Source organism: Canis lupus, chromosome 18 (assembly GCF_003254725.2).
Source record: "Canis lupus dingo isolate Sandy chromosome 18, ASM325472v2, whole genome shotgun sequence".
In the NCBI taxonomy this organism is placed as follows: Eukaryota; Metazoa; Chordata; class Mammalia; order Carnivora; family Canidae; genus Canis; species Canis lupus.
In genome coordinates, this window is record NC_064260.1 from 51117639 (window position 1) to 51135748 (window position 18110).

Below are 18110 nucleotides of genomic sequence, written 5' to 3' on the forward strand. Positions count from 1 at the left end.
CTGGGATCAAGTCTCACATTGGGCTCCCTGCATGAGCCTGCTTATTTCTCTGCCTATGTCTCTGCCTCTTTCTCTCTGTGTCTCTCATAAATAAATAAATAAATAAATAAATAAATAAATAAATCTTTAAAAGAAAAATGGGCAAATGACCTGAACAGACAATTCATAAAAGAGAATATCCAGATGGCTGATAAGCTTATGAAAACATACTCAACATCACGAGAGGGGATTCTTGGGTGGCTTAGCGGTTTAGCGCCTGCCTTCAGCCCAGGGCGTGATCCTGGAGTCCCGGGGTCAGGTCCCGCATCGGGCTCCCTGCATGGAGCCTGCTTCTCCCTGTGCCTGTGTCTCTGCCTCTCTCTCTCTTTCTCATGAATAAATAAATTTAAAAAAACATCATGAGAGAAATGCAAATTAAAACCACTAACCACTGGAGAAACCATTTTACCTCCAACTAGAAGGACTAAAACAAAGGACAAAGAATACCACCTGTTGGTGGAGAGGTGGTACAACTGGAACTTTCATACTAAGCTGAACATATACATACCCTATGATCTGGCAATTCCACTCCTGCTGCTATACTCAAAAGAAGGGAAATGAAATATATTAGAGTGCTTATATCCACCAACATGCACAAGCATGTTCAAGCAGCACCATCCATAATCACTCCAAACTAGAAACTTCCCATGACCATCACTGCAGAAGAGTTACATAAACTGTGATTTATTCACATGTGGAACACTACACAACAAGAATATATGAACAGCAACTACATGCAACAATGTGGATGAATCACACAAACATCCTGTTGAGCAAAGTCAGATACAAGAGTGTGCACATATGAAGTACAAATGCAGGCAAAACTTGACTTACATTGCTGTAAGTTAGGATACTTTCATTTTTGTTGGAGGGAGAGGTAGTGATTAGAAGGGGCAAGGCAATGTTTTAGGTTTTGGCAATGTTCTGTTTTCTGATGTGCGTGCTAGTTATGTGGGTTTGTCCAGTTCGTAAAAATTCATCAACAGTACTCATGTGTACTTTTCTTTTTTTTTTTTTATGTGTACTTTTCTAAGCATATATTATACTCCAACAAAAAGTTGTTTGTTTGTTTTTTTAATTAGGTATAGGGTCATGAGGGAGCCAGTGCACAGCAAGGGCCTTAAGCTTAAGCTTCATTAGCTTCATAATAAATTTGCCTTTGGTCTCACCAGACATAAATGTATATAAATAAATACCAGTTTTTAACTAAGCTTTCATCTAAATAGATTTGATAGAGAAATTTAAGTACTTTTTTCATCATTTAATATATATGGAATTTTCCAGGAATATTACTACTATGTAAATTAGAGGAAGGACGGTACTTTGTTTTATACAGAACTTCATGAAGATTTATTCAGAATTCTATAAAATCGTATCACCAATGTAACTGCCACATATCATCTGAGTCACCAACATAATACACCTGTATTAGTCTCTATTTATAAGTCTCATATTCACAGAGGAAAAACTATGTGTACTTGACAGCTATAGTTTCCAATGTGCCATGCCATTTACAAATGTCTTGAGAATTCACATACAGAAATATATATTGTATTACAAAGAGCCTCCTTTTGTTTTTCCTCATATTGCAGTTAGGATTTATAGACATGTTGGTAAAGTTTTATAATCTGGGAATTTCTATTTTTTTAAGATTTTATTTATTTATTCATGAGAGACACACAGAGAGAGAGAGAGAGGCAGAGATACAGGCAGAGAGAGAAGCAGACTCCATGCAGGGAGCCCAATGCGGGACTCGATCCTGGGACTCCAGGATCATGCCATGGGCCAAAGGCAGGCGCTCAACCGCTAAGCCACCCAGGAATCCCCATAATCTGGGAATTTCATTTCAAGATAGAAAAAGGGCCATAAAATATTTTATTATGTATTTTTAAATATTTAATATTTTATTTAAATTCAACATATAGTATATGCCAACACATAGTATAACACCCAGTATTCATCTCATCAAGTAGGGCCATAAATTCTAATTCCTGAATTTAATAACTGTTCTTTTATATAATTCACATTATCTAAATCTCAAATTAAGTAATATACTTACCTAAAATTTTAAAAAATTATGAAAAAGAAAAACCCAGGTAGCATTCTAAGAGCAATTATCTAAATATATCTATCATAAACTTGATCTACACATCGTGAACAGAACAAGAGAGAAATGAATCCAAACTACAAGACCATAAGCCCTTTTCCTTTTAAATCAGTAAGATCCACTTTGGCATTCACAAGCAAAGGGCTCCATTATTTTCCTGCTCTCTTTCAAAAATAACTCCACCTTCAAGATTATACAAATTAGATCATTCTGCAGCAGGATTCCTCCTTGCAGAGCAACTCCTAGGAAGCATAGACATGCTGTCTGCTGTAGCAAACTACTCATTTAAAAAAAAAACCAAAAAAAAAAAAAAAAAAAAAAACCAGAAAAACCCACAAAAAAACAAAAAACCCACAGGTTTTTGACTTTTCAGTTTCTTTCACAAAGAAACCTATGTGCTATAGGTATTAATTGCTTCTACAACAGATTTCCCTCATTAAAACAAATAAACAGGGATCAGAGGATATACTAGACCAAACAAATATGACAGCAGAATAATCAGGGATGTTGAGACTCAGCTACCTCAATAGCTTCATCATGGCCTACAGCACACACACACCCAAAAATTAATCTAGATTATTAACACAATCAGTTGCCAACATATAGATTATTCATTCCATCACCTAGTAAATTCCCAAGGAAATTTATTCCCAATTAATTACAAATGGCAAAAGTGGAAACCAACTCCTTCAAGAATCTTGAGTTCTGTTATACAGATCTCATTTTTACATAACATCACTTAAGATAAAATAATGACAGTAACAATTTTTTTGTAAAAACCAGAAAAATGACACAAGGAAGTTAAATGAAATTTTCAAGTCATCTTCGGGACACCTGGGTGGCTCAGTGGTTGAGCACCTGCCTTCGGCCCAAGGCGTGATCCTGGAGTCCCAGGATAAAACCCCACATTGGGCTCCCTCCATGCGGCCTGCTTCTCTCTCTGCCTATGTCTCTGCCTCTCTCTCTCTCTGTGTCTCTCATGAATAAATAAATAAAATATTTTTAAAAAATGTTTCAAGTCATCCTTGAATCCTTTTGCTCTGTCGTATCCCAAGTACAATCCATAAACAAATCCGTTAGTTTTGAAAATATACCTAGAATCTGATGAATTCTCTTCTTTTCCACCTCTACCACCCTTTTCCAAGTCAGTATTAGTTCCCACGACATCATCCAACACTCCTACTTGGACTCCCTGCTTCCATCCTACTCTTCTTTACAAGCTATTCTATACACAGTAGCCAGTTGGTATTTTAATAGGAAAGTTATTATCATGCCTCTTCTCTGGCTCAAAATCCCTAATGGCTTCCCATCTCACTCAATGTCAAAGCTAAGTCTTACAATGACCTACAAGATCTGGGTCCTCTTTGCTTCTGTGACTTTCTCTCCCATTACTCAATCCTCATTCATTTGGCTCCAGCCTACTGGCCTTCTAGATGTTCCTGGAACGTACCAGTACTTCCTATTGTTTCCTCTACTGGCTTGGCTAAATCTATGCTCCACAAGGATTGCTCCCCTTCTCTGAGGTCTTGCAGACCATCTTATTCAAAACTGTAACTCTCTCTGCTTTACTTATCTACCCTTCCTACCTTATTTTTTCCCCACCTGACAAACTCATTTCCTCATTCATTTGCTAATGGTCTGCTGCCCATCTGGCCCTAGAAGGTAGCCTCCATAAGAGCCAGGATTTTATCTCTTTTATTGACTGTTCTCTCCTCGGTGTCTAAAATGGTGACCAGCTTATGATGTATACACTCAACAGCTATTTGCTGACTAAATGACTACTAGGTAGAGAAAGAGTTAAAGAGACTTATCCAAATCCACATGATGAAGTAAAGCCAAATAAGAAACCAAATTCTAAAGTCAAAACATTTTTGGCATACAGTTTTAAAGAAATTATAGCAATTTGCTGACTTTTTTCCTGCAGATATATTATAAGAATAGGAGGAAATACCTGAATGAGCATCAAACAAAACAAAGCAAAACAAAACAAAACCCAAATAGAGCCATCACTCCAAACAGTCTTTTTTCTAAAAATGTTTTCTTAGATGGACACAAATTAGATGAAGCCTCATCAACTGAGACATGGCATTCATTCATCAGTGAGGCTACTTTAGAACCAGGCCCTTCCTGAACATAAGTAAACATATCACCTGGCCTAAGTCCAAAGCATGCCAAACTAATTTTATGCCAAATCTTGGTTTAGGAAATCATATCCCATTTCTAGACCAAATTCATTTCTCCAGTGAAAGGATACTTCCTTTTTCTCCATGGAGAGAAAAGCTAACTGAAAAGATTAAGGAGTAATATTTAATAGTATTATAGCTATCCTTTTTTATGTTTTTTTTAAAAGGGAAGATAGAGGGGATTATCTACAAGTAATAAAAACAAAGCGATAATGATATTACATGCAGTTAATGAACAATTCTCCCCATTAAAAGCAAGGGCATAAACAATTTATTGCACATTTTGGTGGCAAAGAGGAAATACAATTAAATCCATTAATAGCTACAAGAGGTTTTATGCTCCCAGAGGACCTTGGTTTCTAGAGTTGCTTATTCATTTTCATCCACAGCAAAAATGGTGCATGGCAGAAATGACAAATGCTGTAGACTACTTACCATGTATTTTAGTTTTGAGGAGACAATTTTATTAAACAATAGACTTAAGATAGATTACACTGCTACATTCCTTGGATGTGAGCTAAAAGTGCCAAACAAAAAACCTACTTGTGAAGACAATGTAAATGATGACTAATGTAAATCAGGTCTATCACGGGTCAACAAATATTATACCATATCATACTCACAGCTTCACTGACATTACCCAAAGATGTTATGGTAATGATTTCTATGAATACAGATGCTCAAACATTTTACAAACATTTTGTTTCTCTCCATAACAAATCAGCAAGGGAAAAAAAAGTATATTCACTTTTAAAAAAATGAAAAAAGGGACTTGCCTACAGGTAATCAAAACAAATTTAACCAAGCAATATATATTGGGCTTTTTTTTACTAATCCGTAATTCTCCAAAACAAATGTAAAATTTCACTTGCATCGCAAACTGTATCTTCAATAGGGTTTTTGATTCCCCAAGACTTTAGAAGATTAAACTCCTACCCAAACTCACCACCAATCCCATCCTTGGCGTGTACCAACCCAGACCAAGAAGTAGGTGAAATGTTTCTTCCTTGTTCCTAAAACATAGCTGTGAATCTCATGTATTCAGATGATATTGTCCATTACTCTTAGCCTTCATTTCCCCAACCCATTCATTCTTAACATATTTGATTACCTGGTTTAGCCCACATTCTATTTTAGGCAATAAAGCAGAAAGAAGGTATATTGATAGCAATAGGGAGAAATAAAGGCAAAAAAAGCAAACAAATGAGTTTAAGAATAATACAACACATACCAGTCTACACTCTTCATTTCAAGCCCTGATGTTCACCATGAGGATCCCATTCATGATTATCCACACTCGAGAAATTGTTTTACATATTCTTAAGGAAGAACCAGAAACATGTAAATGTATTTGTAGATTTCCAACTAAAATGAATCAGGGGTGTCTAGGTGGCTCAGTCAGTTAAGCGTCCAACTCTTGATTTCAGCTCAGGTCATGATCTCAGGGTTAGGAGATGGAGCCCAGGGGGCTCCATGGTCAGCTGGGAGTCTGCTTGAGATTCTTTCTCTCTCTCTCTCTCCCTCCCTCCCTCTGTCCCTATCCCCTCCTTTCTCTCCTTCTCTAAAAGTAATAATAATAAAATAAAATGGGACAGTACAGTCTTGGTGTTTATTGAAGGAGAAAATTAACACACACACACACACACACACACACACACAGATCCAAATGTTTAGTGATAGGCCTTAAAAGTATTATCAGGTTTCTCCTATAAAAGTAAAATAGAATTTTCTATAGTTTGAGACATAAAAGGAAAGCTTAAGGAGATAAGAGAAAAATATCAACTCCATTTAAACACTCATTTTCTTAGGAGTCACTTAGCTTTTATTGGTAATAAATGGCTAACTGTAAACTGGTTTAGTTGCTCTTCTGGCTGTCAAACCAGAGCTAAAGAAGTCAGCAGGTAGAATAGGGAAGCTGTCAAGTCAAATTGGCTCAAAACAAAGTTGTGGTTTGTAGGCGGGGCCTGCACCATCTCTTCCGTTCATATAAGCTGGCAGAATGTAGAAACAGGATCCTGATCCAGCCACTGCTTCAGAAAACCAAAATATTTTATTTTGACTTTAAGCTTGGAGTTTGGCAGGATCTGTCTAAAATGAACCCAAGACCTTATGATGGTCCCACTGAGGAAATCATAGTATCGACTAGGTTGCCCTGACTCTAGAAAGCAAGCAGTTTTTAAAGGGGTATCAGGGAAAGACAAAGACGCTGGAGTAGCAGTAAGGATAGCCATTGCCAATAGTAATAGTAGTAACAGTTATTATTTTTAAGTGTTATCTATGTGCCATGTAAGCATTTACTTATATTAGTCTCATTAATCCTCATAATTAATGAGGGGTAGGGACAATTATTAGGCCCATTTAGTGGATGAAAAAATTAAAGCATAAGAGAGGTTAAATAAAAAAAAAAAGGGGGGGGGGGGGAGAGAGAGAGAGGTTAAATAATTTGCCCAAATCACTAAATGGTAAACTACAGAATCAGGATTAAAATCCTGGCTAACAACAACAACAACAAAATCCTGGCTAACTGGCTCTAGAACTAGCAGTTATAGCCATTTTGCTATTTCTTGCTATCTATAATTTGGTAATAGAGAAATATTCTGTAATTCCAAATGGCAAAGTATAAACATTAAATATTATTATTTGTCAACTATGAGAACCAGCCAGGGCTTGAGGAACACCAAATTTAAACAGAGAAATCATTCTGGTGTCAGATAATTATGAGTCATGAGACAAATCCCAGCCCACCTACCTCTAAACCGTGTAGCCTTATAAAATGCCTTCACCTCACTGGGCCTTGATTTCCCTCTCTGGGAAAAGGATCTTAGTACTTGCCTCTGATAGTTATTGTGACACAGTAAATGCTCAATTGGTCTGGTTCATTTTATTCAGGCATCAGCTCAAATGTCACTTCATCAGACACCTTCTCTGATCATTCTACCCAAAAAAGCCCTTCCACCAACATTCTCAATTGCTTTATTTATTATGCTTTATTTTTCATTATGGCATTCACTCATTACCTATTTTTACAAATATAATTACCTAGTTATTATCTGTCTCCCTCCACCTAAATGTATACTCTAGGAGAGACTGAATTTTATCAACTTGTTTGCTGCTGTTTCTCCAGCACCTACAGCAGGGCTTGGCACATAGAAATATTCAATAAGGATTTGTTGAGTAAAAGAATTGTGTATAACAAATATCCATTCAATAAACATTATAAATAAAAAGACACTTTCATTTGACAAATGTATTTCTTGAGCACTTATAAAGTAACTATTACATGAACAGGATTATTCCAGATGATAGTAAAACTAGTTGTGAAATTTTATAAACTCTCAGAATGTAACAGGCAGGTAAGGGTAGCTTTCTACCCTTAGGTGGTAGATTAACTAAGACTTGAATGATACTCACAAGCCAGCCACATGATGATGTGGGGACAAAGCATCCCAGGTGCAAGTCCAAAAGCCCAAAGGCAGAGGTGACCACAGCAAGGCCCAGCTTGCCAGAGCCAAGTGAGCACAGTGGAAAATGACAGAAGATAAGGTCAAAGACACAGGAAGGGGTCACATCTTGAAGTCTTTCATAAGGCATGAAAAGGGGTTTTATTCTAAATATGATGAAAAGTTATTTGATAGTGTGACTTATCTTCACCCACTAGAATATATATTTTATGAGATCAAGGAGACCAGCTGGTCTATAAACATTTGCTAAATGAATGAATTGGGAAGATTATAAAGAATGGAGTGACATAATCTGATTTTCTTTTGAAACATGACCCTGAACTCCTACTAGTAGTTACGCTCTGGGAGGAAACTAGAGTGGCAAAAGATGGGTAGAATCACAAACAGTAGAGTGCAATGTGGTTTGAGAGGTACCGTAATACAGAGAAACGGAAGGATAAAGCTGCTCTGTAAACCTTGAAGCTGTTTGGTGTTTTTAAACAGGAGACAAGAAATAGTCAATGAGGAGGGAACAAAATAAATGACAATTGATGTCCTAAGCCTTTTGTGTTTTCTATACTATTAAAAAAACTGCTATAAAGAATCTCTATCTCAGCTATGAAAGAAAAGAGGAACAAAAAGAAAACTCAGGATAGATGAGTGTGAGATGATGTGTGTGTCTGCCTCTCTCTCTCTCTCTGTGACTATCATAAATTAAAAAAAAATTTAAAAAAATAAAGATTTTATTCATTCATTCATGAGAAACACACAGAGAGACAGGCAGAGACACAGGCAGAGAGAGAAGCAGGCTCCATGCAGGGAGCCTGATGTGGGACTCGATCCCGAGACCCCAGGATCATGCCCTGGGCCAAAGGCAGGTGCTAAACCACTGAGCCACCCAGGGATCCCCAGGAAGAACAGAATTCAGGGTCAGAAAAATATGTGAAGCCACAACTAAACTCAGAGATTTTCACCTTGACTATATCTTAAAACACTTTACTATCTAAAAGAATCTACATAAATATTAAACAAATAAATAAACATGCCATTTTCAATACTACCTTGTCAACCATTCACCATGAGGGAAACATCATCTAGAACATTCCCCATTCACTGTATTTACTATCAATAAAACTCTAGAACCAAGAAAGGAAGGTAATGAGTGGAGTAAAACTTAAGACCCCCCCCCCCATATCTTCATGTGTTCGATATGTATTTTTTTACAGCTCTATTGCAATACAAAATTTGTGAAGAGTATACTCCTTTAAGGTATACAATCGAGTAGAGCTGATTGTATTTTTAAATATATATTTCTAAAACAACATTTACTGGTCTGTTCTGTAATGCATGTTTATTATAAAAAGTTTAGAAATCACCACAAAAAACACGGACAAAAATTAGTATCACATATAATCTAGCCATCTAAAAGCCATTTTAGAATTAATGTCTCCAGACAGTTTTTTCAATAGGTATTGACTAAGACCTAAACCTGGGAAACAAATGGCAGGCAGGCACCTGGAAGCAAATTCCCTACAGGAAAAAGTAGGCAGGTTAAAAAATAAAAACACTTAAAGGAGAAAGACTAATAGAAGAAAACTAACAGGTTCTTTAAATAGTGAAGAAAAGGGACATTTTTAAAACAATCTGGAAGGGCAGCCCCGGTGGCGCAGCGGTTTAGCGCCGCCTGCAGCCCAGGGCGTGATCCTGGAGACCCTGGGTCGAGTCCCATGTCAGGCTCTCTATATGATGCCTGCTGCTTCTCCCTCTGCCTGTGTCTCTGCCTCTCTCTCTCTCTCTGTCTCTATGAATAAATAAATAAAATCTTTAAAAAAATAAAATAAATAAAACAATCTGGAAGAGGGGCACCTGGGTGGCTCAATCCATGAAGCATCTACCTTAGGCTCAGGTCATGATCCCAGGATCCTGGGATTCAGCTCCACAACCAGCTCCTTGCACATCATTTACTGGCCTTCTCTACTGGTCTTCTACTCTACTTCTCAATCCAAGGTAGAGCCATTGTCTTCATCACAGTCATCAGCTCCCTGCACAGCGGGGAGTCTGTTTCTCCCTCTCCCTCTGCCCTTCAGGCATGTTGTATGCACTCTCCCATACTCGGTCACTCTGTCTCAAATAAAATCTTTTTTAAAAATAAAATAATCTGGAAGAGGATAAAAGTATTCAGTTTAATTAAATAAATAAGGAGAAACCACAGATATTACTACTAGAAATACCATGGTTAGGCAATTTTCTCTTTAAAATATCTAATGTTATCTAACAGAACTTTCTGTAGTCCTGAAAACATTCTAGATCTGCCTTGTCTAATATGGAAGCCACTAACCACATGTGACTAGTGTGACTGACACAACATGTGGCTAATAAAACTGAGAATTTTAAATTTTATTCAATTTTAATTAATCTTAAAAAGCCACATGCAACTAGTGGTTACTCTATCAGCACAACTTTTAAGATAAAATGGCTTATGATGTTAAGATTTAATTGAATGTCAAATGGAATGCTTTCACAAACTGTTTTCTGAAAGCTGTATAAGGTAAGTAAATATTCATCATCATTCTGGCCTTCTCTACTGTTCTTCTACTCTACTTTCTATCCAAGGTAGAGGCCAAGTATAGGTGTAAGCAGCTCCCTGAACTGTGACTGCAGATCTTCTCTGGTTTGTAATACGGTAAAAGGGAATGCAGATCCAGCGGGGTTTCTAACCAGACAACTGCCCTGTGAATGGCAGGAAGAGGAAAATACTCTAGAGTTAGTGTCTAGTCATAAATATCTTGATTCTCTAAACCCATCAGAAGCTATGCTGGGGACACCTGGGTGGCTCATCTGCTCAGGGCTCAGGGGTCCGGAGATCAAATTCCTCATCAGGCTCACTGTGGGGAGCCTGTTTCTCCCTGTGCCTATCTCTTTGTGTTTCTCTCATGAATAAATAAAAAAATAAAATCTTAAAAAAAAAATAATAGAAGAGGCTATGTTGGTTATTCTTCCAACTAGGCCTAGAGAAGGAAAGATTCTATCCATGCATGCCAATCTAAAACCAAACCACCTCACTCAATCCAGCCCAAGGGGCCTCTGAAAGACATTCTAAGACCAACTTCAAACTCTCTTTTCTCAAGAGCCCTAATACCACTCCGAAGCCACACTGAAAAAAGACCAACTCTTATAAGCATTCCCACAGCTACCTTGGATGCGTAAAGTACTCCCAGAAAGTGATGCTACAGTGCAAGCCAAGCCAGCTCCAAATTTCAGAGGATGCATTAAACCTTCAAGTCCAGGCCGAAACAGGACAAGCTTCCTGGGTTGAAGCAGTGAAAAGACACAGCCCATATTCTTATTTGTACCTCCCTCATGCACACTGAGGCAAACATTCACAGTAACAGTAGCAGCTTATTGGCTCAGTTAAAAGAAATTGCAAAACCAGTTTAAAAAGAAATCTCATAACCACTAATGTGCCCAAAAGATCTGTAAATCAATACATGTAAAACGGACTCTGTGAAAGTCATTCTCTTTCTGACTTAAGGAATCTGAGCTTCCACGGGGACAATGGATAATATTACCTGATAGGATATTCTATTACAATACTCACAATGTGAAACTCATCTTCTGAGATATGCTTTTAAGACTTTTAATGCTAAGGAAATAATAGAAATTTCACTAGGTCTCTCTTATTTGATCAATTTCACTTACTTCATATCTATCATTTAAAAAGTACTTTCTCTTACAGATCTATAGGTCCTATTTTATATTTATTTCACCCACATTTTAGAATGAATGGCAAGCAAAAGTATTCCCGATCAATGAATAAAAACAAACCTAAGGTGTGGAAGTGTTTGCCTTGGCATAAAATAAGAATACAAGAGTAATATATCCTGGCTTGCCTAATGCTTTTGTGGTTAGAGGGGCAACTGTCCCTAAGTGTCTTGATGAAAGTCACACTTCTACCGCAGACTAGTCATGCCAACTTAGCCATGGCCACCTCCTTTGGTTCTAACAGTTTTATCCAAAAAGGCCTAACTTTAGTATTCAATTAAAAAAATAAAATGTGGCCTAAAGAAAAACGCAACTGATAACTCCTGAACTCTTTCCCTAAGTGCACATACAGATAAAGATATGCAAATGTGCTCTATACTCAAAGACAAATGTGATACAGTTTGTGAGTGATATAGCAGAGCACATTTGATCTCCCAAAAACTGGCTTTATGCCACTGGGGAGATTTTGTACACCCGTGAAATTTAATAATTTTTTTGCCTCTCCTACTAAAGTAACTCAAAAAGAGAAAAGAACATCAGGGAAAAGCACCAAAGAGAAGGGGTCAACGATGAGACTCTAAAACTCACGACGCCTGGGTGGCTCAGCAGTTAAGCCTTTGGCTCAGGGCATGGTCCCATTGTCCTGGGATTGAGTCCCACATAGGGCTTCCCTCAAGGAGCCTGCTTCTCCCTCTGCCTCTCTGTTTCTCATGAATAAATAAATAAAATCTTAAAAAAAAAAAAAACCCTCTTCCCAAAACAAAAACAAAAACAAAAACAAAAAACCCTCTTCCCTTAACATCAAGCAACATGCCACCTGCCTATAAGGTTGCCATCCCACTAACCAATACATGGGCCATAGTTGAGAGAAACTAAGTACATGAGCCTAGTACAGGGAGAAAACAATGTCAATTTCTAAAGCTGTGAATTTCATGAACTATAAAGACCTACCAGCTTGTAACAGAATCTTAAAAGCCAACTGTATTTCCCAGTGATTACCTCTAGAGAGTGAAAACAGAAACAATGCTGGGGCTTTTTCCTTTAAAATTTTCATCTTTCTTTATAGCTTGAATTTTTTTTAATAATAAATTTATTTTTTATTGGTGTTCAATTTGCCAACATACAGAATAACACCCAGTGCTCATCCCGTCAAGTGTCCCCCTCAGTGCCCGCCACCCAGTTACCCCCACCTCCCTGCCCTCCTCCCCTTCCACCACCCCTAGTTCGTTTCCCAGAGTCTTCCATGTTCTGTCTCCCTTTCTGATATTTCCTACCCATTTCTTCTCCTTTCCCCTCTATTCCCTTTCACTATTATTTATATTCCCCAAATGAATGAGACCATATAATGTTTGTCCTTCTCCAATTGACTTATTTCACTCAGCATAATACCCTCCAGTTCCAACCACGTCGAAGCAAATGCTGGTTATTTGTCATTTCTAATGGCTGAGTAATATTCCATTGTATACATAAACCACATCTTCTTTATCCATTCATCTTTCGATGGACACCGAGGCTCCTTCCACAGTTTGGCTATTGCGGACATTGTTGCTAGAAACATCGGGGTGCAGGTGTCCCGGCGTTTCACTGTATCTGTATCTTTGGGGTAAATCCCCAGCAGTGCAATTGCTGGGTCGTAGGGCAGGTCTATTTTTAACTCTTTGAGGAACCTCCACACAGTTTTCCAGAGTGGCTGCACCATTTCACATTCCCACCAACAGTGTAAGAGGGTTCCCTTTTCTCCGCATCCTCTCCAACATTTGTGGTTTCCTGCCTTAATTTTCGCCATTCTCACTGGTGTGAGGTGGTATCTCACTGTGGTTTTGATTTGTATTACCCTGATGGCAAGTGATACAGAGCATTTTCTCATGTTATAGCTTGAATTTTAATCACGGACATGTATTAATCTTTTAATTTAAAAAAATGCTGGGGGCAGCCCCAGTGGCACAGCGGTTTGGCACTGCCTGCAGCTCAGAGCCTGATCCTGGAGTCCCAGGATCAAGTCCCACGTCGGGCTCCCTGCATGGAGCCTGCTTCTCCCTCTGCCTGTGTCTCTGCCTCTCTCCTCTCTCTCTCTCTTTCTCTCTCTCTGAATAAATAAATAAAATCTTAAAAAAAAATAAAATAAATAAAAAATAAAAAAAATAAATAAATGGTAAAAATATCAATGAATAAAACAATTTAGTTATTTTAAAGCCAACTACAGGTACTCTCTTCAACCATAAAAGGTTTTATTTTATTTTATTTTTTTAATTTTTATTTATTTATGATAGTCACAGAGAGAGAGGCAGAGACATAGGCAGAGGGAGAAGCAGGCTCCATGCACCGGGAGCCTGACGTGGGATTCGATCCCGGGTCTCCAGGAATGCGCCCTGGGCCAAAGGCAGGCACCAAACCGCTGTGCCACCCAGGGATCCCCATAAAAGGTTTTATGTATATATGTATAAATATATATATATATAAAATGTAAATAAATATAAATATATAAATATATATTAGATGTATAAATATATATTTATATATTTATATTTATATTTATTTACATTTTTATATATTATATATATAAATGTTTTATATATATATAAAGCCTTAAATCCACAATCATGTTTACATTTCTTAAGTGCACACATCTTACATGTTTGCATCTCATTTAAGTTACATGAGACAAGAATGTTAATCCTAGGCTATATACAGAATGCTGTATACAGAATGCACATTGCCAATATATTCTAAACAACATGAACAAGTAAACAAGGAGACCTCAAATTAACCAGATGACTCTAGTAATTGGAAAGGCCAATAGCAGGACATTTTCTCCCCACAGGGTGTTATTTTCTGTCCTGCAGATAAAACAGCATGCTCCAAAGAACACAAGTGTTCCACAAGGAGCTGAGAGGTACAAGGGTGATAGCTGAAAAATAAAGTCAGAGCAGGACAGCTGACAATTTCAAGCACCGGTTACTAGACATAACTGCATGTTCCCCACAGGTGAAAACAACAAGCCAACCTAAGCCTTTCACACCAAGTCAGGATAATAATTACCAATTTACTCAGGATAGTGGGCTGTTTCTTGGGCTAAAAATTTATTACACGGACTTTTCAGTGACCAGTAGAGGCAGACCAAAACACCAACAGTCATCAGTGATTTTATTTACCTCCCTCTGTTACACAGCAGTTTCTTCCCAGTTGGCTCAATGCTTTTTCAATCTAACAAGCTAGAGAAGGCAGTTGTCCAAATGTCACCAAACATAGCAATAGACATGAAGGAAGAATGGAGAGCCTGTAATACTAACACTGGACTAATGTAGGAAGGGGCACAATGCTTATGTTAGAATACTTCAGCTATAGATGGACCTACCTAGAAAGAAAGAAGCCTCCTAAGGACCATTAGACACTAAACTCCTACTTGAGTTTGGTGTTGTGTGTGGTAGGGCACTGGCCAAAGCAAACTAAGTGCCTTCTGATTACTCTAAAGGAAAGACAAAGAAAAAAGTGTACTCAGTGAAGTGAATGCTGAAACAAAAAGGACATGAAGAGAAAGGGGGGGGGGGGGGCGGGGCATGAGCGGAAAACAATTTAGCATTATCTAAAAAAGTTTCAGATGTATACTCTGCAAACAGCAATTCCACCCCTACATATAAAGACAACCAAAAGAAACTTTTGCAAGGAACACCAGGAGTCCTGGACAAAAATATTTACAGCATTACTGTTTCTGTTAACAAACAAGAAACAACTCAAATGTTCTCCAAAAGGAGAATTATGATTTATTCATACAATGAAATTCTATCCATTAGTGAAAATATTTAAAGTAGAGCTACTATACCCCACTGATGAGTCTCACAAGCTTAACGCTCAGTTAAAACACATTAACACAACTGAATTAATTCACAGAACACATACAGTATGGCGGCACTTACATAAACTTCAAAAACACTCTAAACTAAAAAATATTGTTTAAAGATGCACGCATGCAATAAAACTATTTTTAAAAGACAAGGGAAATAATAAACACACAATTCAGGACAGTGTTTACCTTTGTGGGGGGAAGTAGAAGATATGGTCAGGAAGGGGCATCCTGAAGGTTTCAACATAACTTATAATGCTCTATTTCTTAAGATGAGTCAAGTATAGAATTATATTTTTCATCATTTTGTAAAATACCCTATCTAGGAGATAACTCTGTGTGTGTGTGTATATAATTTTGTATGCAAGAAATGATTCAAAATAAAGGGAAGAGGAAATAAATAGAGTTGAGGCTGGAACCAGACAATACTTCCTAACCCCCACTTATACATCCAACTACCCAAGGCTGGGCTAATAGAATAAGGAGTCCAAAACTCTAAGGCAACAAACAGAATCAGTTCACTTTAAAGGTGAGGAAAAGGGATCCCTGGGTGGCGCAGCGGTTTGGCGCCTGCCTTTGGCCCAGGGCGCGATCCTGGAGACCCGGGATCGAATCCCACGTCGGGCTCCCGGTGCATGGAGCCTGCTTCTCCCTCTGCCTATGTCTCTGCCTCTCTCTCTCTCTCTCTCTGTGTGACTATCATAAATAAATAAAAATTAAAAAAAAAAAAAAAAAAAAAAAAAAAAATAAAGGTGAGGAAAAGATCACCTCCAGGCACTTTTCTGGACTTACTAGGTGAAACCAGTTCCACAGTGTCTGTCCAACGGGTAAACTGTAAGACACTGTATCCTGTCCCCAAAGAGTTGGAGAAAGACTGCTTTGCCAATACAGAAACAGAAAACATCACAAACTCAGGCATATTTTACCAATGAAAGGAAAGTCCCCAGAGGGTTCCAAAAGACAGAAAAATGGACTGAATTTAGGAACAAGGCAGTAATTTTAAGAAGCCCTCCATGGCTAAGAGAATTTGTGACTAGCTACTGGGGAGGAACGGGGTGGGGGATGAAAAATACACTTAAAGACACACTAAATAGGACTTTTACAAGAGCAAAGGCCAGGAGAGAATGTGTGTAACCTGAAGCACACATCAACGTGTGCCTGTTGAAGACTAACGAGAAGCCTCAAGGGTTACTATACGGGCTTTACCTGGCAGAAGACGACAACCAAGTTTGGCACACGCTGAGTATATTGAGAAATAATAATATCAAAAGACATCTACACCACAACTATGTAACATATGTACAGCCCACGGGCGCCAACGAAGCAGGGAAAAGAGTCTGTGACATTCGCAGGGAAACTGACCGTCAGGAAGGCCAGATTCGGTCAGATCGAGGAGAGGAGAGAAGGCCCCAGGCTGAGAGTCCAGAAGGCCCCAATCCGGGAGGGGAAGAGGGTGGTCCGGGCCGAGGCAGAAGGTGGGGCTGACAGGAGAGGGCGGGGTCCCCGCAGGAAGGAGCCAGGCCGAACAGCCAGGGGGAATCCGGGGAGGGGACGCTCCCCTGGGCACTGAGACCCGGAGGAATGAGAAGGCGGGGGGGGCCTGTCACAGACCCGGCCCTGCGGCCCGGCGGGCCCAATCCCCCCCCCCGCCCGCCGCTCACCTGGGCACGCAGCTGGACGAGCTCCGATCCACCTCCCAGGTGGCGTACAGGTTCATCTGCACTGGGGCGGGGGTGCGGCCTGGCCCCGGGCCGCCGGGAGGCGCGGAGCCGGAGGCCACCGCGACGGCCATGGAGGTGGAGGTGGACGAGGACGAGGAGGAGGCGGCCGCCGCCGAGGTGGACGAGGACGACGACGAGGTGGCCTGGGCCAGCTTGGGGGGCGTCGGCTGCTGAGGCGTCGGCTGCTGCGGCGGCTGCTGCTGTTGCGGGGACTGGGCGACCCCTGAGCCCCGCTGGCCGCTGCCGCCCCCGGCGACTCCAGGACCACCGCCCGCCCCTCCGCGTTCAGCCATGGCCGGGCCAGGGGAAGGGGGCGCGGGGGTTACGGGGATCGGGGCGACGCCAAGGGGACGCCCAGGCTTCTCCCACCGCGGCGGCGAGGGCTCAACTCGTCTCCTCAGCCCGCCCGCCCGAGCGCGCGAGCGAGCCAGCGAGAGGCTGCACGCACGCGCGGGGCCTCTCGGCGCGCGGTCCTCGCGCTCGCCCGCCGCTGCCTGTTGCGGCTCGCGCCGCCGAGACACTGGGTGGGCGTGTCCGCGGGGGCGGGGAGCTCCGGCTGGCGCGGCCCCACCCGACACCGAGGGGCGGGGCCCGGGCTCGCGCTCGCGCCCCTGGCGAGCCTGTGGGCGCGCTCCCCTCGCTCCCCTCGCTCCCTGGGAGGAGGGTCCTCCACCCGGCGGATCCCGGCCGGACCCTGCCCTCACATCCCAGGCTGGGCCGCAGGCAGCGCGCCCGGTTCTCCCCTCCCCCGTAGTCCTCACGGCAGCAATAGCCAGGCCGGCGGAAACTCCGCTTTTCCGGGGCGCGGCCCCGGCCAGGAGAGGGCTGCCGCGGGAGCGCGCCTCAGGACCCTCGGGTCCCCAGAACCGAGGCGAAACTCGCGTCGCGCCAGGCTACTTGGCCCCTTGCTCTGCCGCCCCGGGGTTTCTTCACGACCTACAAAGGGAGTGGTGGAGACCCAGTGGTCGGCCCGCCTGCCTGTGGGCGGTGAAGTTTCCGTCCCGGCTTCTCTCCACC

At 40.8% G+C, this 18110-nt stretch overlaps 1 protein-coding gene across 2 annotated transcripts in view; it reads right to left on the reverse strand.

The window, feature by feature from the left end:
- The window catches only part of LOC112659442 (phosphofurin acidic cluster sorting protein 1), a 161451-nt gene extending 143917 nt beyond the window's left edge, over window positions 1–17534 (reverse strand). For both annotated transcript variants that reach the window (XM_049096879.1, XM_025446243.3), the window contains exon 1: window positions 17034–17534. In XM_049096879.1, coding sequence (XP_048952836.1) covers window positions 17034–17386 — 353 coding nt within the window. In that variant the 5' untranslated portion in view covers window positions 17387–17534. The remainder of the gene's footprint in view (window positions 1–17033) is intronic.
- Between the last annotated feature and the right edge of the window lie 576 nt (window positions 17535–18110).